This window comes from Nyctereutes procyonoides, unplaced genomic scaffold (genome assembly GCF_905146905.1).
Source record: "Nyctereutes procyonoides isolate TBG_1078 unplaced genomic scaffold, NYPRO_anot_genome, whole genome shotgun sequence".
NCBI lineage: Eukaryota > Metazoa > Chordata > Mammalia > Carnivora > Canidae > Nyctereutes > Nyctereutes procyonoides.
Window position 1 is genome coordinate 50,465,482 of NW_026575131.1, and position 26,358 is coordinate 50,491,839.

Consider the following 26,358-nt stretch of genomic DNA (forward strand, 5'->3'; position numbering starts at 1 on the left):
TTTCAGTGTGTTCCTTCCGGAGAGGTCCCACTGTCACCCCCTTTTCTCCTTTTTTTCAAGGAGGCTGGTCCAAGGTCACAACACTGACCCTTGTCTCTCTAGCCTTATGCAAAACTGCATGCAATTTCAGGGCATCATGGGACACACAGCACCCCTCCTCCTCCCAGGGACCATCAAGGATTTGAGATCAAGAGTCCCGTCTCAGAGCCACCTGAAGCCCCTCCGCAGCTTCACTCTCCACAGGGAGCAGCAGGTCTGTCCCAGGCCTGGAACCTCCAGCCCGCCCTCTGCAGGATGGGAACTTCCCGTTTGTCCTGGCAGATTCAGCACCTCCGCAGCTGGGGAGCAGATCCCAGACAGAGAGGGCTCCCCAGGAAAGGAACAGCACCTGCCAGGGAAGGTTCCCCAACTTTTCCCATTCTGCCAAACCCAACCTGGTCAGAGGCCTCGCACCACGGATCATCCGTCAGTTCCCGCCACCCTCCCTCTGTCCAAAGGCCCTGCACGCTCACCTCGGCCAGACCCCCACATGTGACGTGGTGCGTGCTTGCCAGGTGCCACTCACGGCGCTGGCCACTGTGCACCTGTGACCTCAGATACGGGCCCCAACAACCTCAAAAGGGGTGAATGGTCATACTAAATTGGATGCGCAGAGATTAGAAGGAGCCCTGTGTGGCAGCTCGGGTGGGATTTTGCCAACATAAGAGTTTGGGTCGGATTAGGTTTTGCTGTCAAAGGAGCAGCAAGTGAGGCTTTCAGAACTTCTAGGTTTCCAGGCTGCCAGTAAGGGGCTTTGGGTGGGCAGAGGGGAGGCAAAGGGGTTGGCCCATGGGCAGTGGCCGGGATCTGGGGCTGGAAGCCAGGTCAGGTTAGGGCTCCAGGTAACAGCCCTCACCTCCACAGGGCTCACACTCGGGGCCCGGAGGAAGGGGCCCAGGGCCGAAGGAGGGTGCCAGCTAAGGGTAGGGGACATTGTCCCACACCCAAGGGCAGCCTGGGTTCACAGAAATGCCTCTCTATTTTAAGAAACCAACCACTGCAAGTGCAAGGACAAATGGCTACTGGCACAAAGCCTCTGTGCTGGGGCGGCAACAAGCAGGAGGGGGACTTCTGGGGCAAATTGGGGCATCACGGCCCTTCCAGAGGGGCCCCTGCTAGCCGGCTCAGCCTCAGGGTGCGCAGGCCCAGGGTTGCCAGCCCTTCTGAGTTTTCACAAGTACGAAGTCTGATTTTGACGTGAAATTACACAATTTAAAAAATACCGGGGGTCTACTTTTACTCTCACCACAGAGTGAAGCAAACCCGAGGGCAGGTAGGTCACTCACAAGGCCTGGCGATGGGTCACGGCCTCTGCCCGGGGCAGAGTTCACCTTTTGTTCTGTGACACACTTCTAGGGCAGGCTAAGGTGAAACTATTCAGTTACATTCCTGTTGCATTCGCTAGTCTGGAAGCTTCCACAGGCCTCTCTCTCCCTGCTCCCATCTACACATAACCTGTTGTCAGAGCAGTCTTCAGAAGTAACATTTTATCTGTAGTCCCCCTCGTGAAAGATGGCAGCCAGCTCCTGATCACACGCAGGAAAAGGCCCTGTGGTTTGTAAAATGTCACCTGGGCCTGACCTTGCTGCCCTCCCTGTGGCTCCTCCACGCTTGAGAAGAGACCCCTCGGCCCTATGCCAGGCTACTGCCCCCCAGCCCCACTTGAACGCTCCAGGAATACCCTTCCCAACATTGGCTACATCCACATCCTACCTACTGTGACCAAGGTGACAGCATCTCCCAGGGTCTGTCCTCTCTCCTACGGAAAGAGAAGCCCCGAAATTAGCTGAGCTGAGCTGAGCTGACCGCTCAGACAGACCACAGACTACATTTCCCAGCCTCCCTTGCAGCTAGTGGTGGCCCCAGGACTGCATTCTAGCCAGTGGGATGAAAGCAGAAGCGCCCAGAGCCAGCTCCTCGGAACTTTCCTTGACAGACACCTGGCCCATGACCTTGGCACCTTTCTCCTTTTCTTTATCCTGCTGCCTGGAAACTGGGGTAACAGTTTCTATGTGGTAACAGTTTTCTAAAGCTCCAGCTGCCATGTTGATGCACGATGATAGGACCTCACCCTAGAAAGGGGGAGGAGGATTCTTTTTTTTTTTTTTTAATTTTTATTTATTTATGATAGTCACAGAGAGAGAAAGAGAGAGAGGCAGAGGGAGAAGCAGGCTCCATGCACCGGGAACCCGATGTGGGATTCGATCCCGGGTCTCCAGGATCACGCCCTGGGCCAAAGGCAGGCGCCAAACCACTGTGCCACCCAGGGGAGGGGGATTCTTAGCTGGAAGGGCCCGGGTCCAAGGAATTTCTAAAAGCAAAAAGCCTCCACACCAGCCCTGGTCTGCCGCCCTCCAGACTTGAGCGTGACAGCACAATAAAGAAAACGCCCTGTTGTTCAAGCCACTGCCACTCTGGATCTCTGTTCTGCATGAATAAATTGAATCCTGACCACCTTTTTGCACTGAACTAAAACAATGAGCAGGTCCAAGAGCAGTGACCTTGAAAGCCAGCCCTCCTGCAGGCCAGCCATGTCACCTGGTCAAGCCCTTTCACCTGTTTTTCCACCAGTAAAATGGGAGTGGTGTCCCTGACCGCTCAGGACTATTCTAAGTGGTAACACACAGCGAGGGCTACACCTGTCAGGCTACCTGGCCCACAGAGCCCAGAAAGGGTACCCTATCCGGCCTGAGTGATCAGGACACTTCACAGTCAAAACAAACAGATATACACAAAGCAAGGCTTTTCAGTTTCTCTTAAAAGCTGTGGCAGATCTGGCGACCCTGGCTGGGGCCAAGTTCCCACAGTATCCCCCTCCTGCTGCCTGCTTCCTTAATTTATCCCCAGGGAGTCCACAAGATTTTTCTGTCCAGGGCCAGCCAGAAGCATTTCAGGTTTTGCCAGGCACAATTTGTGTCACTTAAATGTTCTGACTTCAGTTGTTGGGGGTTTTTTGGGATAGACCCTTCAAAAACGTACAAAGCTCCCTTTAGTTGTTTACACAGAAGCCACAGGCCTGCTCTGGCTCAGAGACCACTTTGCCCACAGGCTCTGATTTCTGCTCTTACCCTTCCTCCGGCTGCCCCCCTCAAGGTCAAACATCAATACAGGTTCACTCGGAGCCAGCACCCAGTAAGTGCTCAATAAAATGACAGCAGGCAGTAGCACCACTGGAACGTGAGGGCCTTCCCACTGTTACTAACTTTCTGGGTTGTCACCCCAGCTTGATACCGAAGGTCTTAAAGCCTGGGTGTGTGACAAAATCCTCTGTCCCTGTCCCCTCTCTCCCTGCCGCCTGGGGATGGGGGGGGTGGGGGTCCCAAAACTGTGATGGGAGGAAGTCTGGAGAGCTCCGGGGTCTATGGCAGCAGGCCATTCTTCACATTGATTTTACAAAGGGTTTTTTCTCTGGGGTTTCCACACCCTGGCCAGCCCCCCACAAACCGAAATTTAGCCCCCCCTCACCAGGCCTGCCCTATACCTCTTCCTGGCCCAAGGGGCGGGGAGAGCCCACAGAATCAGGCAAACTGACTCGCACTGACCAAGAAAGACAAGTGACACAGTCATCTCCAGAAAGGACCCTGGGGGCCTGAGGAACTGAGAGTCTGCTCTGCTCTCTGCCTCAGCCGCCCCACAACGGGCTTCCCGAGAAGCTGCCTTCTGCCAAAGGGCGGGCGCCCGGGTGTCCAAGAACTCCAGCGGCCGTGCCAGGGCTTCCTGAAGGCCCGGGAAGTCTGCGCCTCTCTGCCCAGGGAACACAGCCTGCTTTTGGTAGCTGCCATTCAGCCAATGCCATGGCCACCAGCCAGGGGGACTTCAGGTGGCAAGGAGGGTAGGGAGGGTCATCACTCATGGGAGGGGGACTGGGGCGGGCCCTACTGCAGCTGTCATCCTTCTCACGTGGGACAGTGGAGACGTCAAGAACAGGGCCGTGTATCTGCCACCCACATTCCTCTCCCCACCCCCACCCCCACTTGCAGCCCGGGGGTTCCCCTTCTACCTGCTAGGGGTGCAAGAGAGCAACTGGAACGCCCTGCGGCCTAAGGGGCTCCCTCCAAGAAAAACCAGCTCTTCCTCACTCCATGCCAGTAACCACACCACCAATAAAATCTACAGCAACACTGACCGCTTACTGCCAGACACCCCCTGCTCCACACTTCCGTGGTCCATTTCACCCAAATTTCTGGGTCCCAAGTGATAACATTCCCATAGCCGAGGAGGAAACTGAGGCTGCACGCAGGGAGGTGCTGCTAGAGGTGAGCAAACAGGATCAGGGAGGTGAAAGGGCTCATTCAAGGCCACATAGCCAGTGACCCACACCAGCCAGACTCTGTGTCCAGAACCCTCACCAGCACCCAAGCATACCTCTGGCTCACCTCCCACGTGAGGCACGTGGAGATTCGTGTCTTGGCCGACCTCCCTGTCCCTACCTACACGGATTTGCTTCCCGGGGGTCTGTAGTCACACACAGCTCATGGGACCCTGCCTCATGAGGGACAGGTGAGCAGAACAGGGGTCCTGATGCCTTCTCATCTGGCCAAAGCCATCGGGTCCCAGAAGGGTACAGACTGGAAAATGTGGAGGCTGGGGAAGGAAGTTCCTCCCAAGAAAAAGCCTAGAGCTCCTAGCAGGCCCCAAGTGCCCCTGGTCCACTCAGCTGCCACATCCCTGAACATCCTTGCAGTGGCTGGGCCATCTCTGTCTTTTTCCAAGGCACTGCTAGCTAGCACCCCCCACCCAGCAGGCCAGGCCTGTGCTCTCAGATCCAGGAGCAGAATGCAGCCCCACACCTCTGCCCTGGCTGTCTACACTCCCCCAGCACACTTCAGAGCAATCGCTCCCTGTGCACCCCGGTCTCCATGCCTGCTCAAGAACCGATGCTGCCTCACCCTGAGCAGTAACTCAGCCAACTCTGAGGTCATTGCCAGCCCCAGCCTGTTAATGGGAGCAGGTGCTACCACCAAAAAAAAAAAAAAGGATTCGTTTATTGAGCAAACACACTCTATGCCACAAAGTCCTGCCATTACCCCCATTCTACTGATAAACAAACTGAGGCATGAAAACTCATAGATAGTAGGGCACCGATCTACTCCACGTAGTAGACCCGAAAAAAATTTGTCAAAGCCCTAACCCCACTCCCCCCTCCCCCAAACCTGTGAAAGTGGCATATCTAGAAGAAAGGGTCTTTGTACATGTAATTAAGATTCTCAAAAAAAAAAAAAAAAAAAAAAGACCCTCAAAGATAAAATCATGAGAGGCCTGGTGGCTCATCAGTTGGGCGTCTGCCTTCGGCTCAGGGCGTGATCCTGGAGTCCTGGGATCGGGTCCTGCATCCAGCTCCCTGCATGGAGCCTGCTTCTCCCTCTGCCTATTTCTCTGCCTCTCTCTCTCTGTCTCCCATGAATAAATAAATAAAATATTTTTTAAAAAAGATAAAATCATTTAGGGCTCACCCTAAATCCAATGACAGGTATCCTTATGGAAAAGACATAGAGACACAGCGGGATGGCCATGTGAAGATAGAGGCAGAGACTGGAGTTCTGTTGACAAAAGCCAAGCAACACCTAGACCCAGAGGAAGCTGTCTGAGGTAAGAAGAGATTCTCTTCCAGTGTTTCTGGAAGGAGTGTGACCCTACCAACACTTTCATTTCAGACTTCTGGCTATAAACTGTTAAGAGAATACATTCCTTGTGTTGTAAGCCATCACGTTTGTCACGGTAACCCTGACAAACGAACAAAACCAGGATCAGCTGACTCCAGAACCCACGTTCTCAGCCCCACATCAATGCTACTTGAGCATAAAGGGGGAAACAAAAAATCCCTTCAGACCCCTGAGACTATGTCATCTCTGACTGAGGATCTCAATCTGAGAAACGTGGACTTTCTCCTCCTTACAAATGCTTCAGTTATGAATTACCTCTAAAAGAGAATGTTATCTTTACAACTAGTAACAACAAGATTACCCACACAACAAAAACACAAAATGTGAACACTCTCCTGGAGTAAGGTGTCAAACACAGGACACACCAGGTGTGCAGTATAACAGAACTCTCTGTACTATGTCCCCAATAATTCTATAAATCAGAAACTGTCCAGAAATGAAAAGAAATTATTTACAAAAGAAAAAACAACTGTCCCTGGAACTGCTTTGAGGATTGGCCCCTGGGACCCCAGTTGGAGAAAGGCTGCCCATCTTTATTAATGTTTGCCGAATGAATGGCCATGCTTATCATCTGGGAGATCCTGCTGAGCCTAAGATAGAGCTTAAGTGCCTGGCCTGAGCTCTAATGCCCACCTGAGACACTCTTCCGCCCTCTCCTCATGTGGTCCCAGGAAACCCAGCTCTGCCCCAGCAAAAGGAGGTGTGACACGTGGGATGTAGGCGCAAGTCCTTAAGTTTGGGTTTTCCAATAGGGGTGCAGGGAGAACCCTGTGCGAACCAACTGCTCTACACACTTTCCTTCCCACCACCCCCTTCCCAAGGTGGCAAAATATCCGCACAGGCCAGGGCCAGGAAAGGCCTCCTCAGGGGCTCCCAGAGCATCAGTGCAAGAAACCCTGAGACAAAGCTGAATGAAACAGTATAGCAAAATGTGAACAAGCAAATCAGGAATCAGAGAGAACAGATAGGAAAGAGTAACAGAAAGAAAAAAGGATGAACCACAAAGACTCAGGGGCCTTGGCAAACACATTCGTGATTTTTCTTTTTTCCCCACCGAAATGTCAGCTTTGAAACTAGCCTCTGAAAACGTAACCAAGCCTCTCACATCCCCAAAAAGAAACACTGGGAGGGCCGTGGCGAGGGCGGAGGCTGCTACCTCTCACTCCGGAGCCGGACATCAAGAAGGAGCCCTACCCTTCCACGTTTCCACCAGGAGCACATCCAGCGGCTCGCACCACCCTGCCATGCCTGGGCCCTCTCCCCACGTCTAGAAGTTTCCCACACGGGGGTCCAGGACGCCAGGAACGCTCCCGGGGGTGGAAGCGGGTCCTCCAGGCCGCCCCGGGCCGGGCACCACTTTCCAACTGTCCTGGGCACTCCCGGGACTCCGGAGAGATGGCCACAGGCTGCCCACACCCCTCCCTCCTTCCCTCGGGCGGCCACACCCGCCCCCGGGGGCTCCCACCTCTCCCACACCCCGGGCCCCCTCCCCTCCCCTCCCAGCCCCCACACCCCCCGCTGGCTGCGAATTCACCTTCCCCGCTGGGCCCCCCACTTCCTGCCCACCCCCTCCCAATCTCAGGGCCCTCACTCCCCCATTTCCCGCTTCCCACCGTACTCCGGGCACCTCACCTCTGGCCGCCACGCACGCCCTCTTTTCTCTCGCCCCCTGACATCGTTCCTGCACCGCCCTCACTTGGGGACCCCCGCTCCCGGCTCCCTCGGCCCGGCGCCGCGGACCCCACAGCGGGCCCCCACGGCTCAGCGCCCCTCACCCTCGGGGCCCCGGGCCCCGGGCCCCGGGCCCCGGGCCCCGGCCGCGTCGCTCCCGCCCCGGGCCCCCCGCCCGGCCGGCCTCGTGGGCAGCCCCCGCGCTCGGCCCGGCCCCGGGGCCCCGCACTCACGGCTGTAGAGGGCGATGCCCGCCGCGTCCGGGCCGGCGCGCACCTCGAGGCGCAGCGCCTGCTGCTCCGCGTGCCGCTGGATCTCGCCGTTCGCGTCGCCGATGGTGAGGAGGCGGGCGCCGGGGAACACGGACACGGCCGCGCAGGGCCCCGCGCTGCCCGGGACCGCCGCCCCTGCGCCGCCCGCGCCCGGCCCCGCCGCCGCCGCCGCCGCTGCCATCTTAGATCCGGCTCCAGGCCCCGCCGCCGCCGCCGCCGCCGCCGCCGCCGCCGCCGCCGCCGCCGCGCCCGGGCCCAGGCCGCCGCCGCTGCCGCCGCCGCCGCTGCCGACGCGCAGGCCGAGGCCAAGGCCGAGCCGGGCAGCGCCGCCTGCCGGCCACGCTCCGCCTCGCCGCCACTGCCGCCGCGGCCCGGCCCCGTGGCGCAGCGCCCCCTGCTGGCCGCCTAGGGCCCCGGGAGAGAGGACGCCGGGGGACGGGCCGCCCCGCCCCGCCCCGCCCCGCCCCGCCCCGCGCGAACGGTCGCGGCTTTGTGAGGTGGCTCCGCGGCCCAGGAACGGCGGGGGCGGAGCGTGAGCCGGGGGGCGGGGCTCGGCCGCGCGGACACGCCCCTGGGCCTGGGCCACGCCCTCGGCCGCGCCCCGCCCCCGCTCCGAACTCAGCGCTTTGTACTCGGAGCCGAGCCTCGGGGCGCGGGGCGGGGCAGGGGGCGCGGCCCCGGGGGCGGGGCGCGGCCGCGTGGACACGCCCTGGGACCCGCCCCGCGCGAACGGTCGCGCTTTGTGAGGCGGCTCCCCGGCCGGGAGCGGCGGAGGCGGTTCTGACGCCGCTCGGCCCCGACACGCCTCTGCGGCTGAGCCCCGCCCCTCGGCCCTGCCCGGCTTTGTGAGGAGGCGCGCGGGGGGCGGGGCCCAGCTAGGCAGGCCCCGCCCCCTGGGCCCCGCCCCCGGACGAGACGCTCCCTCCCACTGGACGTCGCTTTGTGAGGCGCCGGGCTCCCAGGGGGTTCCTGCAAGGGGCGGGGCCAGGGCCCGGGACACGCCCCCCGCCCTGGCTCCGCCCCAGCCCTCCCCAGGGGAAAATCAGTTTGAGGAGGGACTGCCTCTGCGCTCGACCTGCATCGGTGGGAAGGCCCCCCCAGCACTCGGTCGCTCCTTAGCTCGTCCCCATCGTCTCCGCCCCCTCCCGCCCCTGCCCTCCTCCTCCATCCTTGGCTGTCTATAACCCCATAAAAAATTCTTGGATCCCTTTATCTGGGCCCTTCTGTTAGCCCTTCCCTTCCCCCCAGCGACGACTAGCCAATGAATCCAACAGAGCAGGGTCAAGGGCCCCTTTTCGTAGACACACGCATCTTCGAAATCCACCCCACCCGCCCCCGTCACTGCTCCTGGGCGTCATTCTTTTCAGGAGGGTCCAAAAACACGTGTGGTGACTTCCCATCTTCTCTAGCTCTCACTCTTCTCTGGACCTCCTCATCGATTCCCCCATCATTCCACTTACTATACTCACCAACAGCGGGACTTTAGCACGGACCCCACATGACACTGTCCCCCTGTCTGTACCCTCCGTGGGCCTCCCCGTATACCACCTTGACTGCGTGCACTAGAGGGAAACAGCTCCCCTCCCCCTAGGCATCCAGTGATTAGACCCCAGAGACCCTGGAAGCTTGAAGGATGACGCTCCATAGAGACCTTGGAAACAGCTCCAGAGCCGTTATAATTAATAACTTAGGCACGCCAGCAGGACAGACATACAGAACATACCCCGGGGTACCCTATGCTCCAAAAAACCCGGTTGGGTTGGTCAAGTAGATGTAGCAAGGGGAGAAGGAAACCAGAGGCTTATGTGGAGGCTCAGACCTCCTATGGCCCAGGGATCCTAACGTCTCCTTTCCCAGGTGGTCTGAGAAACTGGGACTCCAAAGAGAGTCTTCCTGCTTTCTGTCCAGCCTCCAAGACAATGTCTGTGCCCCCTTACTCACTCCTGCTCCTCTGAGAGGAAGGTCCCAAGGCCAAGGATTCTCCCTTCATCTCCTCTGCCAATTCCCTGAGAACGCAGACAGAAACCCCAAAGTAGCTAGAGGGATTTCAGGCCCTGAAGAAGGGCTGAATGCAGAGTGCACAGACACAGAGGGGCCTCTGATCCTCGGCCTCACTGGCAGGACCGGAAAGTGCTGAATTCGGGGGGCTCAGGTGAGGATGATGTGGAGGTAGGCCTTTTCCGGGGCCCAGAGCTGCCAGGTGTCTCGGTGGAATCCGAGCAAGCATCCACGGTGACTGCATCTTCTTCTGGATTCATTGTCTTTGTCCATGGAGGAAAAACAGAGAACAGGGTGATTTGAGGTTTCAGGATCTAGGGTCTCCCTACATTCTGAGTCTGAGACTCCCCCCCGCCCCAGTCCATCAGGTCTCATTTCACTTCCCACACACTACCCCCCAGCTCCAAAGCCAAGATCCTGACCTCTGTTGTCCTGCCTCCTGGTTCTTTCTGAACCAGACAGCCTGGGTTCAAATCCCAGGTCTACCTTGTCACAGTAGTATGACTTCGGTCGGTCAAGTAACTTAACCCCTCTGAGGCTCACTTTTTTCTTTTGCACAATAGGGTGAATGCTACAAAACAAAGGAATTGAAAAGTACCTGGCACCTGGCAAGCACTAACTGTTAAGTGAACAACGCTATCATTATCTCTTCCCCTTCCTGCCCTGTTCTGGGCTTCCACAAAACCTTCCTCAAAAGTCTACCCTCTCCTCCACCATGGAGGCTTCCACCCCAAATGCCAGTCAAGGAGACATGAACTTGCTAAAATTGAAATGTGGTGGGTGAGAGCAGGGTAGGTTCCATCCCAGTCCTGCACCTCCCTAGCTGGACGATCCCAGTAAGGCCCATAATTAGATTCTAGTCTATTTTTGTTTAAATGTCAAAGTGCCTGGGTGGCTCAGTCGGTTGGGTGTCTGACTCTTGATTTTAGCTCAGGTCATAATCCCAGGGTCCTGGGACCCAGCCACGAGTCGGGTTCCCTGCTCAGTGAGGAGTCTGCTTGAGATTCTCTCTCCCTCTCCCTCTGCTCCTCCCCTTGCTCATGCGCGCGCGTGCTCTCTCTCTCTCTCTCTCTCTCAAATCAAAATCAAAAAAATAAAAATAAACATCAACACCACTTCATAGGGGATTATAAAGTGCATATCAGACCCTCAGTATAGTAACACAATACAAGCTGGAGAATGATTAGCTACTTCACTTTTATTTCAGCCAGCAGCACAGCTTCTAGTGCTTCAGCGGGAAGCGAGAATTGAAAGCAGATATTTGCACGCCCATGTTCATAGCAGCACTATTCATAGTAGCCAAAAGGTGGAAACAACCCAAGTGTCCATCAACAGAGGAACAGATAAAATGTGCTATATAAATGCAATGGAATATTATTCAGCCTTCAACAAGAATAAAATTCTGACACCCGCTACAAAGTGAGTGACCCTTGAAGACATTATGCTAAATGAATAAGCCAGACACAAAAGGATGAACGTTATATGACATCATTTCTACCTAAAATGTCCAGAATGCGCAAATCCACAGAGAAAGCAGCATGGTGGGTGCCAGGGACTGGGGTTTGTTACAAATGAGAAGTTAGTGTACCGTGGGGACAGAATTTCACTTTTGCAAGACCAAGTTCTGGAGATGGGATGGTGGTGATGGTTGCACAATGTGAATGTACTTAATACTACTGAACTGGACACTTAGAAATGGTTAAAATGGTCAGTTTTATGTGTTGTATATTTTACCATCATGGGAAAAAAAAAACAACTAGAGAAGATCCCACTAAAATTTACTGTTAAGGAAAGAAGCATAATAGTGTGGATAGCATGCTATCATTTGTGTTAGAAAGGGTAAAGGGTAGGGGGTACTGGGATTGAGCCTCCCCCAATCAGGCTCCCAGCTCAGCAGGGTGTCTGTGGCTCCCTCTGCCCCTCCCCCATTCGTGCTCTCACTTTTATTTATCTTTCACATAAAATCTTTAAAAGGAGGGAGTGAGGCTATACACTCCCTATTTTCACTTTTGCTTGCTTTCACGAGAAGCTCCTAATGGTGGTTACCTGTGTGTGGAGGAGACCAGTGAGCGCACAGGGGTTAGTGACAGGAGGATACTTTACTGGATATACAATTTTGACATATGGATGTATTTCATATTCAAAAAAAAATTTTTTTAAGTAGTCTCCATGCCCAACGTGGGGCTTGAACTCACAACCCTGAGATCAAAAGTCGCAAGCTCTACCACTGAGCAGCTGCGTACACACACACACACACTTTTTAATTAAAAAAAAAAAATATATATATATATATAGTCACAAGGACAAAGATACTTTTTTTAAAATTTTCTCCTGTTTCGACTTGTTTCAATTTCAAATGCCTATTTTTTTTTTTTTAAGGTAAAAGGAAAAGTCACCAGGGTAGTGCCTCGAGCAGCATGTCTTCTCACAGAAAGTTTTAGAATTTGCTCTGTCTGCAGGATTTTGGGGTTTTTCTTAACAGCATTGGATTTGTTCTCGGAAATGAGACCTCAGGGGGCTGAACCGGCCGGTGGGGCCAAGCCCCTTCCTTCCCACATTTGTATGCAGTTTAAATTTGCTCGCTCCTCTCTCCAGAACCCGACTCCTGTCTGCACCTGCCTTGCGCATCCGCCGGGTGCGTGGTCCGCCTCATGTCCCTCCAAGGCTGCTGCCCCCCAAGACTCCCACATGCCTCCCTCCTCTTGACTCTCTCTTTCCCCCCACTTCCCTCCACCCCACCCCACCCCACCCCCGCACCGTAGGTCCAAGCCCCCCAAGTCTTTCCTCCCGCGGCCGCCAGAGGGCGCAGGCGAGCACCCGACTCGGTCCCCTCCCTCTGCTCCGAAGCCTCCACCGCTCCCACCCCACTTGGGGGAAAAATCAAAGTTCTCCGCGGGGGGCTCCCCACGACTCTTCACGCGGCTCCACTCCAGTTGTACTGGACGGACCGTGCCAAGAATGTGTCCCCCGGGCCCGGAGCAATCTTCCATAGCTACCCTCGGCGTGCCCATCTCTGAGATTTCCTGGATCGCCCATCCAAGTGAGAGGCGAGCTTCGCTCTCACTCCTACCCCCGTGGCATCGCCTGTCTCCTCCCCACCCCGGTGCAAATGAGAAAGCTCTGAAGAATTAAAGGCCTCGTGCTGTTCTTGTTCCAATGCCCAGGAAGGGTGTTTTGGATCAGCCCAGTCCTCCCTCCACCCCCACCCCCGTTATGGTGCCCTAGGCACACCAACTCCCCACCCAGGCTCCGTGAAGGCAGTTCCGAAGTGCCCACTTGTCCAAATGGGGGCGTCCGAGGCCACTGAGTGGGGCCACCGTCACCCCAGACCTGTATCCTACTCCGGAGAAGAGCCAGATGAACATTTCCTTGATCCATAGTTTCCATGGCTCATCTACCTCTCACTTGATCTAATAATAATAATAAAGTACAAACACGAAAGCTGCTTCAAGATCCAGCTGTGCCGAGGAATCCCATAGACCTGGGTTCAAATCTCAGCCCCAACAGCGAGTGGTCTGTGGGAGCAAAACCTCTTGCAAAGGGGCAGGGTGCCGGAGCCCCTCCCCACTGAAAGAGAAACGCACAACTTGGACATTTAAGCCGAAATCCCTGAACCTGAACATAAACACAGGCTTTCCTTTACCAGGAGGGGACCAGAGTGTGCATCAGACTGTTACAAAGCACACGACCCCACCGGGTCACCCTGAGGCCCCTGCCACCTTTCCGTAGGGCTGGCCCCACTGAGCGCAGAGGCGGCAGTGACCCTGACAGCCGGCCCGGGGATCCTGCCCCTGGCCACAGGCAGGCCTGGACACAGCTGCCTCCCATCCCCTGGGATTGTTCAGAGCCAACTCTCGGCTCACAAAACAAATCCCTGCTCCATATTCTGGGCTTTTCCCAGGCCCCCGAGGCTCGGAGACATCGGGTCGGGCCCCCCCTGCCGGTGGTCTTCCGGGCAGTCGGACAGTCCGCACACACCTGGGACCAAGAGATGAAATGACTTACCATGGAGATGGCAAACAGAGAGTTGTCAAAGGTCATATCTGAAATAGAGAACGGAAAACCAGAGGCCAGTGTAAGATCCCCGCTCGCTGCCCTCCTGGGGTCCTTCCCCCGCCCCCAGACCCACAGGCCTCAAGTCAACAAGAGGAAGGGCTTGGGATCCATCTCCCAGCCTGCTTCGCTCCCTTCCAGCCCATTCCACAGGGAGAACCGCTCCCACCTGTAAACTGAACAGCATCCTTTTCTGCTCAGAGCCCGCCCCCAGGGGCCCCTCGGTTTCTCCTCTTAACTCCCGCTTTCCAGAGCACCCTCAGCTCCTGCACCGCCCCAGGCGCTCCCCGCGATCGCCGTAAACACCCCCTCGTCCCGGGACCACCCTCCCGCCGGCCAGCGGCTGTTCCCCCACAGCAGTAGGACGGGCTCGTGGGCAAAGACCCCCTGTCTCGGCCGTGGAGGGACGCCGCCCAAACGCGAGCACATAGTAGGTGCTCAATAAAAGCGTGGGCCCGTGAAAGGAGAGCAGAGGATGGACTTCCTCCTCCGCTTGGGGCCCCTTCCCCTGAGCACCGCGCAGCAGCCACTGGCTGCCCGTCGCCCCCTGGTGGAAGCCTTTGGGATGACACGGCCTGGATCACATAGTGGGGCTCCATGCAAGGCCCGGGTCAGGGCGCCCCGGGGGGACAGACACAGACCCTCCCCCCGCCGGTGGAACCGAGGCCCGGCGCTGGAGGCGAGGACTACACACAGCAGGCAGTGATTACTTGTGCTTTTCCCCCGAGAGGGAGGAAGAGTGATAGGGTGCTGGAGGCAGGTAAATCTAGGGAGGGAATCAGGGAAGGCTTCCCGGAGTAGATGACATTTATTTATTTACCTACTTATTTATTTATTTATTTTTAAGATTTTATTTATTTATTCATGACAGACACAGAGAAAGTGGCAGAGACACAGGCAGAGGGAGAAGCAGGCTCCATTCAGGGAGCCCTACATGGGACTCAATCCCAGGTAACCAGGATCACACCCCGGACTGAAGGCAGCGCTAAACCGCTGGGCCACTGGGGCTGCCCTATTTTTTAATTTTTTTTTAAGAGGTTAATTTTTTTTTTTTTATGATAGTCACAGAGAGAGAGAGAGAGAGAGAGAGAGGCAGAGACACAGGCAGAGGGAGAAGCAGGCTCCATGCACCGGGAGCCCGATATGGGACTCGATCCCGGGTCTCCAGGATCAAGCCCTGGGCAAAAGGTAGGCGCCAAACCGCTGGCCACCCAGGGATCCCCCTTTTTTTTTTTTTAAGAGTTTATTTACCCAGTCACAAGAGACACAGAGAAGCAGAGAGGCTTAGGCAGAAGAAGCAGGCTCCCCACGGGGAACCCGAACCCTAACCGGGGACCCTGGGATCACGCCCTGAGCCAGAGGCAGATGCCCAACCGCTGAGCCACCCAGGTGGCCCAGAAGGTGGCCTTTGGACGAGGCCCAAGGGAGGAAGAGTGTTGTAGGCAGTGGTCAGTGAGTGAAAGGCCAGAGGATGAGGCAAAGGGAGAAGGTGAGAGGTGAAACCTGGGGATGGGGGAGGGGAGGCTGTGTTCTTGGCCCTAAGGGAAGTGAGAGGAGGTGGAAGAGGTTCAGCAGCAAGGAGTGAGACCCCAGAGTTTCCAGGGGGTGAGCCTGCCCCGCAGGGACAGGGGTAGGAAAGTACACACCTGTGCTGGCGAAGTTGACCTGGGCCCAGCAGGATTCTCGCTCTCTGCAAAGGGATTCAGGAGAGAGTGACCAGTTGGTCCTCTGGGGCTGGAGGATTCTTCCCAGAAGCCCTGCCTCCCAACTTGGCCTTCGCCACCCACCTTCCTCCCCATCCTCCCTGAGTCCCCTCTTGCGGGAGCCCCACCACCAGGTGAAGTCAGGATTCAATCCCTGGGGCTGCTGCTAGCTCAATGCCACAGGGCAGTGGGGTGTCCCCCTCTCTCAGAGGGGAGAAACTGAGGCTGGGGCCAGTGGGGGGCTTCCTAATGCCCAGGACCCAGGACCACTTCCTAAGGCTACACGTTGGGCACTGCACAGCCCCAGAGGGTGCCACTCACCTCTCCCAACTGTGACTTTCTGTAGTATCACAACCATTTTGGATTAAGGGATGTGAGGAAGACTCAGCAGCCACTTGCTTCCCATGTGACAAAGTGCTGAGCCTCAGTCTGCTTGTCTATAAAATGAGGCTACTTATAATGCCAGCTTCTGCGGGACCCTTGAGCTGCTGTGGGCTCCAGCTGCAGAGTCTCCTAGCACAGGGCGCTGCATACCCTAGGTGCCTTATAATGACACCTGTTCCTCTTATGCAGCCCTCCCACCAGAGACGCTGTTTGGAATGGAGCTCCTACCCAGCCTGGGAAGCGCCCTTCTGTCCCCAGAACCCAGCAGGTCTCAGAGTCCTTTTTTTTTTTTTAAGATTTTATTTATTTATTCATAGAGACAGAGAGAGAGGCAGAGACACAGGCAGAGGGAGAAGCAGGCACCATACAGAGAGCCTCATGTGGGACTCGATCCAGGGTCTCCAGGATCACGCCCTGGGCTGCAGGCGGCGCTAAACGGATGCGCCACCGGTCTCAGAGTCCTTAACACCCATCAGGTGACCACTGCCTACAACATTCTTCCTCCCTCCAGTCTGGGTCTAAAGGCCACCTTCTGGGACACCTGGGTGGCTCAGCAGTTGGGGGTCTGCCTCCGGCTCAGGGCATGATCCTGAGGTCCTGGGTTAGGGTTCAGGTTCCCCGCGGGGAGCCTGCTTCTCCCTCTGCCAGTGTCTCTACTTCTCTGTGTCTCTTGTGAATAGTAAATAAAATATTAAAAAAGAAAAAAACAACCCTCCTGCACCATACCCCCCAACCATTTGGTATTTCTTTCCCCCAAACCACCTCCCGAGGATCTCCAGAGATGATCTCACCTTTTCTTCTGCAAATTTCTTACTTTAACTGGGAACAAAAAATAAATAAGCATTTATTAGATTTTGGTTGTGGTTGCATCCCAGTTGCAAAAAACAAAAACAAGAATCCAAAGGCTCCCTCATATACTTGTGACCCAACCTTGCCTTTACCTCTGGCAAATTTGCCACTCCACAGGAGAGCTCCTGCAAAATCCTCCCCACCCCCCAATTACACGAATAATGTATATTGGTAAAAACTTCAAATAAGCATGTAAAAAGAAAAATTTTTTTGGTTACAGATTTTACTTTTAAGTAATCTCCACACCCAACATGGGACTCGAACTAACAACCCCTAGATCAAGAGCCTCATGCTTTACTGACTGAGCCAGCCAGGCACCCCTATTTTTTTTTTTTTATTTATGATAGGCACACAGTGAGAGAGAGAGAGAGAGGCAGAGACACAGGCAGAGGGAGAAGCAGCCTCCATGCACCGGCAGCCTGACGTGGGATTCGATCCCGGGTCTCCAGGATCGCGCCCTGGGCCAAAGGCAGGCGCCAAACCACTGCGCCACCCAGGGATCCCTATTTTTTTTTTCTTTTAATGTTAGCTTCAGTGGTTGACAGGAGCTGGGAGGAGGAATGGACAGTTAGCGTTTAAAGGGGACAGAGTTTCAGTTGGGGCAGAGGACAAAGTTCTGGAGAGGGATGGTGGAGACAGTTGCATAACAAAGTGGATGTACTTAATATTGCCGAACTGGACACTTAAATAAGTTCAAATCTTAAACTTTATGTTATACATATTTTATAATTTAAAAAATTTTATCACCTACCCCTGCCCCACCACCACCATTGCACTTCTGGAGGATTCTTTGCTGCTAAGTTTTGGAGTAAGACCTCCCCAGCTATGCTTCTAAAAAATGGGTGTGAGGGGATCCCTGGGTTGCTCAGCGGTTTGGCACCTGCCCTCGGCCCAGGGTGTGATCCTGGGGTCCCGGGATCGAGTCCCATTCAGGCTCCCTGCATGGAGCCTGCTTCTCCCTCTGCCTGTGTCTCTGCCTCCCTCTCTCTGTGTCTCTCATGAATAAATAAATAAAATCTTTAAAAAAAATGGGTGTGAAAAAAATAAAAATAAAAAATGGGTGTGAGTAGGGGTTCATTTACACATTCCAGAGGTTGCAAACTGGCAGCCCCTGAGCTGTACTTTCTCTGCCTGCTGTTACCTTTCCTGACCACCACAGCAACGGTCACCAGCCCAGCAAGGAGAAGGACTCCAGCCAGGCTCAAGGAGAGTGCCAGTATCCAAGTGGGCCCTAGAGGAACATGAGAAAAAAAGGCAGGGGGCAAGTTATGGAATTGTGGGGGTGCAGGGTGAAGGTAAGACACCTGTCCTCCAGATTACCTTTGGGGAGCCAGCCCTACACCCCCCCATACTGCTCAACCATTTGACTTGGGTGTAGCCAGACCCTGAGGATCTGGCAAATCTTGTGACTGGGCAACTAGCAGATCTCCCCATCCCCACCCCAGGCATGGTGATTGGTCCAGGGATGGGCATGTGACCAAAGCTGAACTAATGAGAGCTAATTCTGAGACTTGGCCAGACTACTGGGAAGAGAGAGTTACTCGTCTGGCCAGCAAGCTGGTAGGATATACTTCTGGAGCCACTGGGCACAATTTTGACACCAGGAAGAGGAGGGCTTGCCTGAGGATAAGACACAGAAGAAAGCAGTGCTGAGAGCTGGCAAATGATTCCTGACATCTTTGAGCACCTGGATTGAGCACCTGGATCCAGCCATGCCTGAAGCCAGTGCTGCAAACCAACTTTGGTTTGGCAAACCAGCACATTCTCTTTTGTTGCTGAAGCCAGTTTGAGTCAGGTTTCCTGTTACTGGCAGCCCAAGAGTCCTGTGGGCTTCAGCCAGGGGGGTCAGATGACATCCACCCCCCAGCCCTATGGTGGACCCTGAAATCCACACAGAAGTCATGCTTCACAAAAGCATGAAGCTCCAGCTTCAGAGTTTATTTTTCAGCAAGGGATTTGGCTGCCCCTCCCTGGGGAGAGGGGGTCTCTCAGGGGAGACAGGAGGAGGTGACCTGATCCCCACGGAGATGAGGAGCTAAGCCAGCAAGGAGGACAGACACATTCTTGGTATTTTCACACTGTCAGCCGTTGTTCATTCATCCGTCTGGGGCAGGAGGGATGTTGTCCCCTCCCCACTCTGAGACCACAGGCCCAAGGTGAGAGAAGGCGGCCTTTGACAGTGGAGCTCAAAGACACAGACTGTTCTGTCCCCTGAACCCACTGGGGCCTCTGCTGGCAAGAAAGTTCTCTTTGCAGCTGGAAAGTTCTGATGGATGGTGGTGCAGAGGCTCTACCTGGAGACTCCTCCCTCCCTCCTGCTCCTTGATCCCGGAGCCCACACCCAGCCTCCTGTCCTGAAAAGACCACAGGAAAATATCAGCCTTCCAGGGCTCCTTCAACGAAGAACCAAAGTCCTCAGGGCCGCCGACGGCCCTGCACCATCCTCCTTGCCACTCCCTGCCTTCTTCTTCCCCAATTTCTCTCCTTGCCCACTATGCTTCAGCCCTACAGAGGGCCCCCATGTTCCTCAAACACACCAGACATGCGCCAGCCTCAGGGTCTTTGCACAGCCCGCTCCCTCTGCCTGGGAGCCTCTGGTCGCAGATACCCACATGGCTGGCTCCTCATCATTCAGGTCTTTGCTCAAATGTCACTGCCTCAGAGAGGCTTTCCCCGGCCACTCTCCTCTGTATTTGAAATGACATCCTTCACGGGTTGTACTTTGTCCTTGCTGTTTTATTTGTCCCCTGCTGGCACATGGAATATTTATTGGACTCCCTGCTTCTCGTCTGTCTGTGTCCCCTTAGAATGTCAGCTGGGGGACGGGGGATGGGGGACCTTGTTTCACTCATTGCTGAACCCCGGGGCCAAGTACAAAGCCTGGTGCATAGGAGGTGCTCAAAAATGTTACATGGAGGGGAGGGTGCAGCAGGGTGTGGAGGTTTAACGCCTAGATACTGGAGCCCGCAGAACCCCAGCTCTGCTGCCCGCCAGCTGTGTGACTGGGCCAAGTCCCCTAGTGTCTTCTGCCTCAGTTTACTTCTCTGCAAAATGGGGAGACTCACTGAACCCATCGCGTGGGATGACTGTGAGAATTAATCAAGGAAAGGTGAGTCCCACAAAGACTTCCGAGCAGAGGGAAGATCCCGAGCAAAGGCTCGGGGGTGAGCAAAGGAGCCGTGGGCCCCGGGCCGGGGGGAGGGCCTTACCTGGGAAGGACACTTGCAAGGGCTTGCTGAGGTCCGACAGCCGCTCCTGCCTGTGCTCAGCCAGCACTCCATACTGGCAGCAAAATGTGCCCCCTGGAGCCTCCCTGTCACCTCCAGTCACGTTGAAAGTGACCCTAAGCTGGTCTGCGGGTGCCTGCAGGAACTGGACCACCTGCCCTCCACGGTACAGTGTGAAATTTGCCCCCGGGAAGCCCCCAGGGGCGACACAGGCAATGTGGATGGGGTCTTCTTGGCTGCTGGGGTGTGGGGGCACCAGCAGGATGGACGGCGCTGGGATTGCCAAGGAGCCTGGAATGCAGAAGAAGGGAGGCAGGGTGAGCGGTGAGAGCAGAGGCATTTTCTGGCTGTGTGGTCTTGGGCAAGTGGCTGACCCCCTCTGGGCCTTCTTCTTCTTTCTTTCTTTCTTTCTTTCTTTCTTTCTTTCTTTCTTTCTTTCTTTCTTTCTTTCAAGATTTTATTGCTTTATTCATGAGAGGCACAGAGAGACAGGCACAGACACAGGCAGAGGGAGAGGCTCTCTCTCATGCAGGGGGCCTGACTCGGAACTCGATCTCAGGACCCTGAGATCACGACCTGAGCCAAAGGCAGCTGCTCAACCACTGAGCCACTCGGGTGCCCCTTGCTTTTTATTTGCAAGCAGACAATCAACCCTACCCCGTTGCTATGTTGAGGGGTTCAGGTACTAGCCCGTGGGAGGGGGGCAGTGTGTTTGAGTCATTTTATTATAATCGCAGTGGTTATTACATAGCAATGCGATTATTCTCTTACTCCTTCAGTCAACAGCACTCACTATATGCCAGGCCCTGATTTAGGTGCTGGGGACAGAAAGTGGACAAGATAGACAGACAGACATGCCTGCCTCGGGGATCTGATGTTCTCAAGGAGCCAAGAAGCCCCGCGCCGCACATCAGACAGGGTAATGGGAAGGCTGCGTTGGCTGCGGAGGCTACGGAGGGCTTCCCTGAAGAGGTGACCTAGGAAGAGCTAGCGGAGAGCATTCCAGGCAGAAAGGGAAGAGCACGGGCAAATGCTGGGACGGTGGAAGGGGTGTGAGGTCTTCCAGGAGGCCAGGGCGGCTGGAGGGGATGAGCCAAGGAAAGAACAGGAGGAGCAGAGAACAAAGGGGCTCTCCTTTTTCCCTGGCTGTGGTGAGGAATTGGGACGTGGGGGTACAGCTTCCTATAGGAGGTACCAGTGTCTCCCCAGGTGCCCCCAGGCTCCTGAGCAGAGTGTCTCTCAGGTGAGGTCTCCTCCAGACCTTTGCCTCCCCTTCCCCCAAGCAGATCCTTCTGTCGCCCCGGCTCTGGAGGTAGGAGCTATAGAAGCCCAGCAGGGCTGAGTCATGGGGCGTGGGCACCGCTGTCCCCAGCGGGGTGGGATTTCTGACATCCTTGATGTGGGGGTGATGAGGGGCTCACTAAGAGAAAGCCATGCTCCTGGGGCAGAGCCAGAGCTCTGGGGCAAATCTGTCAGGGTCCTGCCTCGTCCAGCACCCGGGGAAGGGCAGCCCTGTGCGGCTTTCTGCCTCCAGAGCAGAGGCCAGGTGGGCAGGGGTGGTGGGAGCGGGGTAGGGGCGGTGCAGGGGGCCTCAGGCTCACCGGCTGCAAAGAGCAGGACAGTCCAGGGCATCTCTCCTCCCGAGTTTGGCCAGGGAAATCTGGCTGAGGCCAGTGAGGCCCACGGCTTACCGCCAACTCCTCCTGTGAGGCCAGAGCAGGGAAAGGAGAACCAGGGCTGATTTGAACGAATGTTTCCTCACTGGCAGGAAGTTGCACACACACACTCAGCTGCCGAAAGGGACTCTCTCCTCTCCCCACCCCTTCCACGGACACACATCAGATCCTGGTATCTCACTGCACTTTGGTGGCCACTGTTCTGCAGAGATGGGAGGAAAGACAAAAGGCTAAGATGGTCAGGTGTGTGTGTGTGTGTATGTGTGTGTGTGTGTGTGTGTATTTTCTCCCTATGAAGAGAATTTCTAGCTGGCATGAGGAAGGGACCGTGGGCTGTTTGGGAAATCCATGCCCAAGACGCAAGCCCCAGCCCAACCAGTTCCAAAGTTGAGACACATGTTGGGTGGAGGTTGGTAGAGCACAGTGGTTAGTGCTTGATCTCTGTCATCTCAGGCAACAACATCTTTCTTTGAAGCCTCACCTTGCTGCTCTGTAGAACGGGGCTAAGAGTTGCAGATATTAGATCCAAAGAACTCATGATACGAAGTGCAATGCCTAGTGTGAGTGCTGCCAGTGTGAGGCCATAGGAGCAGTACCATCCAGGCAAAAGGGAACACTAGCTCCAAAATTGAGGGAATTGCCTCCTGTTTACAGCCCAGAAACTTCCAAAGGTCTGTCTTATCAAGTAAGTTTGCTTTGGTCTCTCAATATTTCTGCCCAAGTCAAGCAGGTCCACCTGGAGGTTTACACCAGGGAAGGATAGAAGTGTATGGTCACTAAACAACAAAAAAGGGCCATCGTGGTGGACTTTTTAATTTGGATACCCAAAGTTCATTCCAACTTCAGGACCTTTGCACATGCTGTCTCTCCTGCCTGGGGCACAATTCTATTAATCTGGTAAAATTCCACTTATCTTTCAGGTTAAATATCACTTCTGTGAAATCTTTCCAGATTCCTCTGGACTTAGAAAATTTTCCTTGCTGAATTATACTACAGAGCCTTGTAATTTCATTAAATTAAAATTAGCCTGCTTATGTTTTCAAAGAATTTATTTCATCTAAGTTGTAGAACTTATCAGTATAAAACACTTCAGACTCCTTTTTTATCCTTTTAATGTCTGTAGGGTCTGTAGCGATGTCCCCTCTTTCAATGGTAACATGTTTTTTTCTCTTTTTTCTTGAATAGTCTTTTCTTTTTTCAAGATTTTATTTATTTAGTCATGAGAGACACAGAGAGAGAGGCAGAGACATAGGTAGAAGGAGAAGCAGTATCCCTGTGGGGAGCCCGATATGGGACTTGATCCCAGGACCCCAGGGTTGATGCCCCGAGCCAAAGGCAGATGCTTAAACTAGAGCCACCCAAGTGCCTCATTTTTTTTCTTGAATAGTCTGCTAGGGGTTAATCAGTTTTCTCAGTTAGTTTTCAGTTTCTCAGTTTTTTCAGTTAATCTTTTCAAAGTATTAGCTTTTGGCTTTGTTATTTTTCTGTATTTCCTGCTTTTGTTTTGTTTTAAAGACTTTATTTATTTATTTATTTATTTATTTATTTATTTATTTATTCATTCATTCATTCATTCATGAGAGACACACAGAGAGAGGCAGAGACATAGGCAGAGAGAGAAGCAGGCGCCACACAGGGAGCCCAATGTGGGACTTGATCCCTGGACTATGGGTTCACGCCCTGAGTGGAAGGCAGACACTCAACTGCTGAGCCACCCAGCCGTCCCTTTATTTTCTGTTTTGTATTTCATTGCTTTTTGTCTTATTTTTATTTATTATTTCTTCATTTACCTTATGTTTCATCGACTCTTCTTAGCTTCTGAAGATGGAAGCTTAGATCATTGATTTTAAAACTTCATCTCAAATATAAGCATTTAAAGCTACATATTTACCTCCAAATACTGCTTTAACAGCATCTCACACATTGCGACCTATATCGTGCTTAAGTTAGAGATATTTTATTTCCCTTGTGAATTTTTTCTATGACTCATACATTATTTAGAAATGTGTCCATTTCCAAACATTTGGGATTTTTTGATAGCTTATTGTTAGTGATTTTTTCAATTTAACTCCATTGTGGTCATAGAATGTACTCTATATAATTTCAGTCCCTTGAAATGTATTGATATTTTGCTTAGTGGCCCAGCACATCTTGATCCACATTCTATATGCACTTGAAATGAAAGTACACTTGCAGTTGCTTGGTATGTAAATATCCATTAAATTAGGTTATGGTGATTTACATAACATGCTTGAGTTTATTGAAATCATCCAGTGCTCTTCTTCCAGGGTGCAGGGTTGGGTCTGTGCTGTCTCCTGTAGTTTCCCAATGCCTACCACAGTGCTTGGCACACAGTGAACCACAACTATTTCTTGATTGTTTGACTTGAAAGCCAAAAAATATTCATTCAGTCTATCTTTGTTGCACGGTCCTGGGTGCATAAGATACAGAATTAAGAGAGGTTCCTGGCTTGTTTATCCTAGCAGCTGTTTACTGAGTGCCACGAAGGCTCAGTACTGTGCTGAGTGCCAAGGACACCATGAGTTAATAAAAAAAACTCCTGCCCTCAGGATGCTCAGAGTTTGGTTAGAGAGTCAGGCAAGCAGACAATGAGAGTCCAGTTGGTGGAGTGTTATAATAGAGGCACTCACCACAGGAAGCTCTTACTCTAGATTTTGCAGGTTCAGGGAGAGCTTCTGGGAGGAGGTGTTATCTAACTCCAAAAACCTGAGAAGGAGGCAAGAGAAGGACCTTCTAGGTAGATGCAAGAATATGTATGAAAGACCTTGGATGAATTTAAGGGCTTCATCCTGGGAGCATTTAGTATGATGCAGGAATCTATAACCTGGAATTTTATTTTATTTTATTTTATTTTTTAAAGATTTTATTTATTTATTCATGAGAGATACACAGAGAGAAAGAGGCAGAGACACAGGCAGAGGGAGAAGCAGGCTCCATGCAGGTAGCCCGATGTGGGACTTGATCTCGGGACTCCAGGATCACGCCCTGGGCCGAAGGCAGGCACTCAACCACTGAGCCATCCAGGGATCCCCTATAACCTGGAGTTTTAAATTCAGAAAAAGACACACTTACCTGTATTAGTCAGCTATCAGATGGCACCCAGAAGAGGTACAACTAGGAGTCATGGGCAGGGTAGAGGGAAATCAGCAAGGGATAGTGACTCCCCAGGGTCAGGAAGCTGTTACCAGCCCAGGCCTAAAGTTGCTAGGGATGTGGCCTGTGTAAAACTGGTCCCCTCTCTTCTCTGGCTACCCCTCTTCCTCCACTCCACTTCCTTTCAGTCCCTGAACCCCTTGAGTGCCTTCTGACCTCTGAGAGCTTGTTCTCTTGTTTGCCTCCTCTCCCTCTACTTCACGTCTGAGATTCAGTGCCACCTCTCCAGAAAGCCTTCCCTGATTCCATCCTGAAATGAGCCTTCGATTTACCACCTATCATTTACTGTTTAGTGCCCATCACCACCTGAAATCACGTTAGTGCTGAGCTTGCTTGGGTATGATCTGGCTCCTACCCTGGGATGGTGGCTCCACCAGGATACAGACAAGGCCTGTTCTATTCTCAGTGTCAGACGCTCAGTAAATATTTGTTGAATACTTGGACAGGGGGCAGTTTTTGTTTAATGGAAGGAAACAAGAATCACTCCATTCAGCCCCCAGATGTCACCCAAAATGGTGGAGCTGGTAACTCCCAGGGCTGGTCCCTGTGCAGAAAGTTCGACAGCCTGAGCAAACACAGACAGAATCAACTTTACTTGAACTCTGGAAAACGGGCAAAGGTTAGTGCCAGCCAAGTGAACACCGAGTCAAAATGAAAGGAAACCTGAACATGGCTGGAAAGCTCTGTGGTGTTTTCCGCTCCCTATTCTCATCTCCTTCCCAGTGTGGTAGAAGTCTTGAAGACAGCAGCCTGTGTCCCCAGGATGGCGAGTATTTGGTTCCTGAGGTTGGCAGGGTGCTGTTTGCTTATTCTACAATGTCTGGGGGCTACCTGCCAGAGTCACTCAAGATGCTGTCTGTTCTCAAAATGCATTCCTGGGGGCACCTGGGGGGCTCAGTCGGTTAAGCATCTGCCTTCAGCTCAGGTCATGATGCCAGGGTCCTAGGATGGAGCCCCGAGTAGGGGAGTCTGCTTCTCCCTCTCCCTCTGCCCACCACCCCCCCAGCTCTCACTCACTCTTTTTCACTATCTCAAACAAATAAATACAATCTTTAAACAAAAACAACAAAAAGAATGCGTTCCTGGCAAACACTAAGGCAAAAGGAAAAAACCCACAGGGACCTGGGGCAAAATATAATCGAGGATGACATTAACTAGTGATTTTACCAGCAAAAATGGGTTTATTCAGGGATAGCAGAGGAATGCAACTGAGGACAAGCAAGATGCAGCAAAAGCAGAGGCAGGTCTGGAAAAGAAAGGAATGCTTTTTGTAGAGGAAAGGGGACATCCGGAAGCTGTTATGAACAAGAAGTCCGTTGGATTAAACTGGGAGTTGAAAATATTTTGATGTTTCATTGGTTGAGTGGTGACGGTCTCTCGTGGCTGCATGGCTGTTACCAGGAGGAGAAAATCTTTCTTCCTCCTGCAGAGCTAGTAGAGTCAGGTAGGAAAGTATAAGTTTGCCAGGTACATCTCTTCCTGTGGGGTCTGTAATTGAGGAGTGGTAGGGTGTGAGAATGCCCCCCATTTGTCCTTCTGATTCCATTCTCTTTTCTTAAAGTTTTATTTATTCATGAGAGACATATAGAGAGAGAGGCAGACATGGGCAGAGGGAGAACCAGGCTCCCGCAGGGAGCCCAATGCAGGAC

General features: G+C 53.6%; 2 protein-coding genes across 3 annotated transcripts in view; both read right to left on the reverse strand.

Annotated features, from left to right (window-relative positions):
- The window catches only part of CARM1 (coactivator associated arginine methyltransferase 1), a 52,719-nt gene extending 44,893 nt beyond the window's left edge, over positions 1–7,826 (reverse strand). The window contains exon 1 of the mRNA XM_055344339.1: positions 7,478–7,826. Coding sequence (XP_055200314.1) covers positions 7,478–7,826 — 349 coding nt within the window. The remainder of the gene's footprint in view (positions 1–7,477) is intronic.
- A 1,549-nt stretch (positions 7,827–9,375) lies between these two features.
- On the reverse strand, positions 9,376–21,589 carry CUNH19orf38 (chromosome unknown C19orf38 homolog). 2 transcript variants are annotated; one of them, XM_055344380.1, is made up of 7 exons: positions 21,461–21,589; positions 19,842–20,150; positions 17,774–17,863; positions 16,575–16,602; positions 15,343–15,386; positions 13,649–13,686; positions 9,376–9,906 (listed from the first exon to the last, which is right to left on the reverse strand). In XM_055344380.1, exons 1-7 carry the CDS (start codon positions 21,489–21,491, stop codon positions 9,757–9,759), a joined length of 690 nt encoding a protein of 229 aa, XP_055200355.1. In that variant the 5' UTR covers positions 21,492–21,589; the 3' UTR covers positions 9,376–9,756. The 2 variants fall into 2 exon arrangements, with proteins under 2 accessions (XP_055200355.1, XP_055200356.1); XM_055344381.1 differs by lacking the exon at positions 17,774–17,863.
- Between the last annotated feature and the right edge of the window lie 4,769 nt (positions 21,590–26,358).

Excerpts from the sequence above, each read along its gene's own strand:
- CUNH19orf38 (XM_055344380.1), bottom strand. The coding sequence starts at position 21,491 with ATGCCCTGGACTGTCCTGCTCTTTGCAGCCG. Across the intron at positions 16,603-17,773 it reads TGCTGTGGTGGTCAGGAAAG|TTAAAGTAAGAAATTTGCAG; the intron begins GTAACAGCAGGC and ends TTTTGTTCCCAG. Across the intron at positions 13,687-15,342 it reads GGTCAACTTCGCCAGCACAG|ATATGACCTTTGACAACTCT; the intron begins GTGTGTACTTTC and ends TCTCTATTTCAG.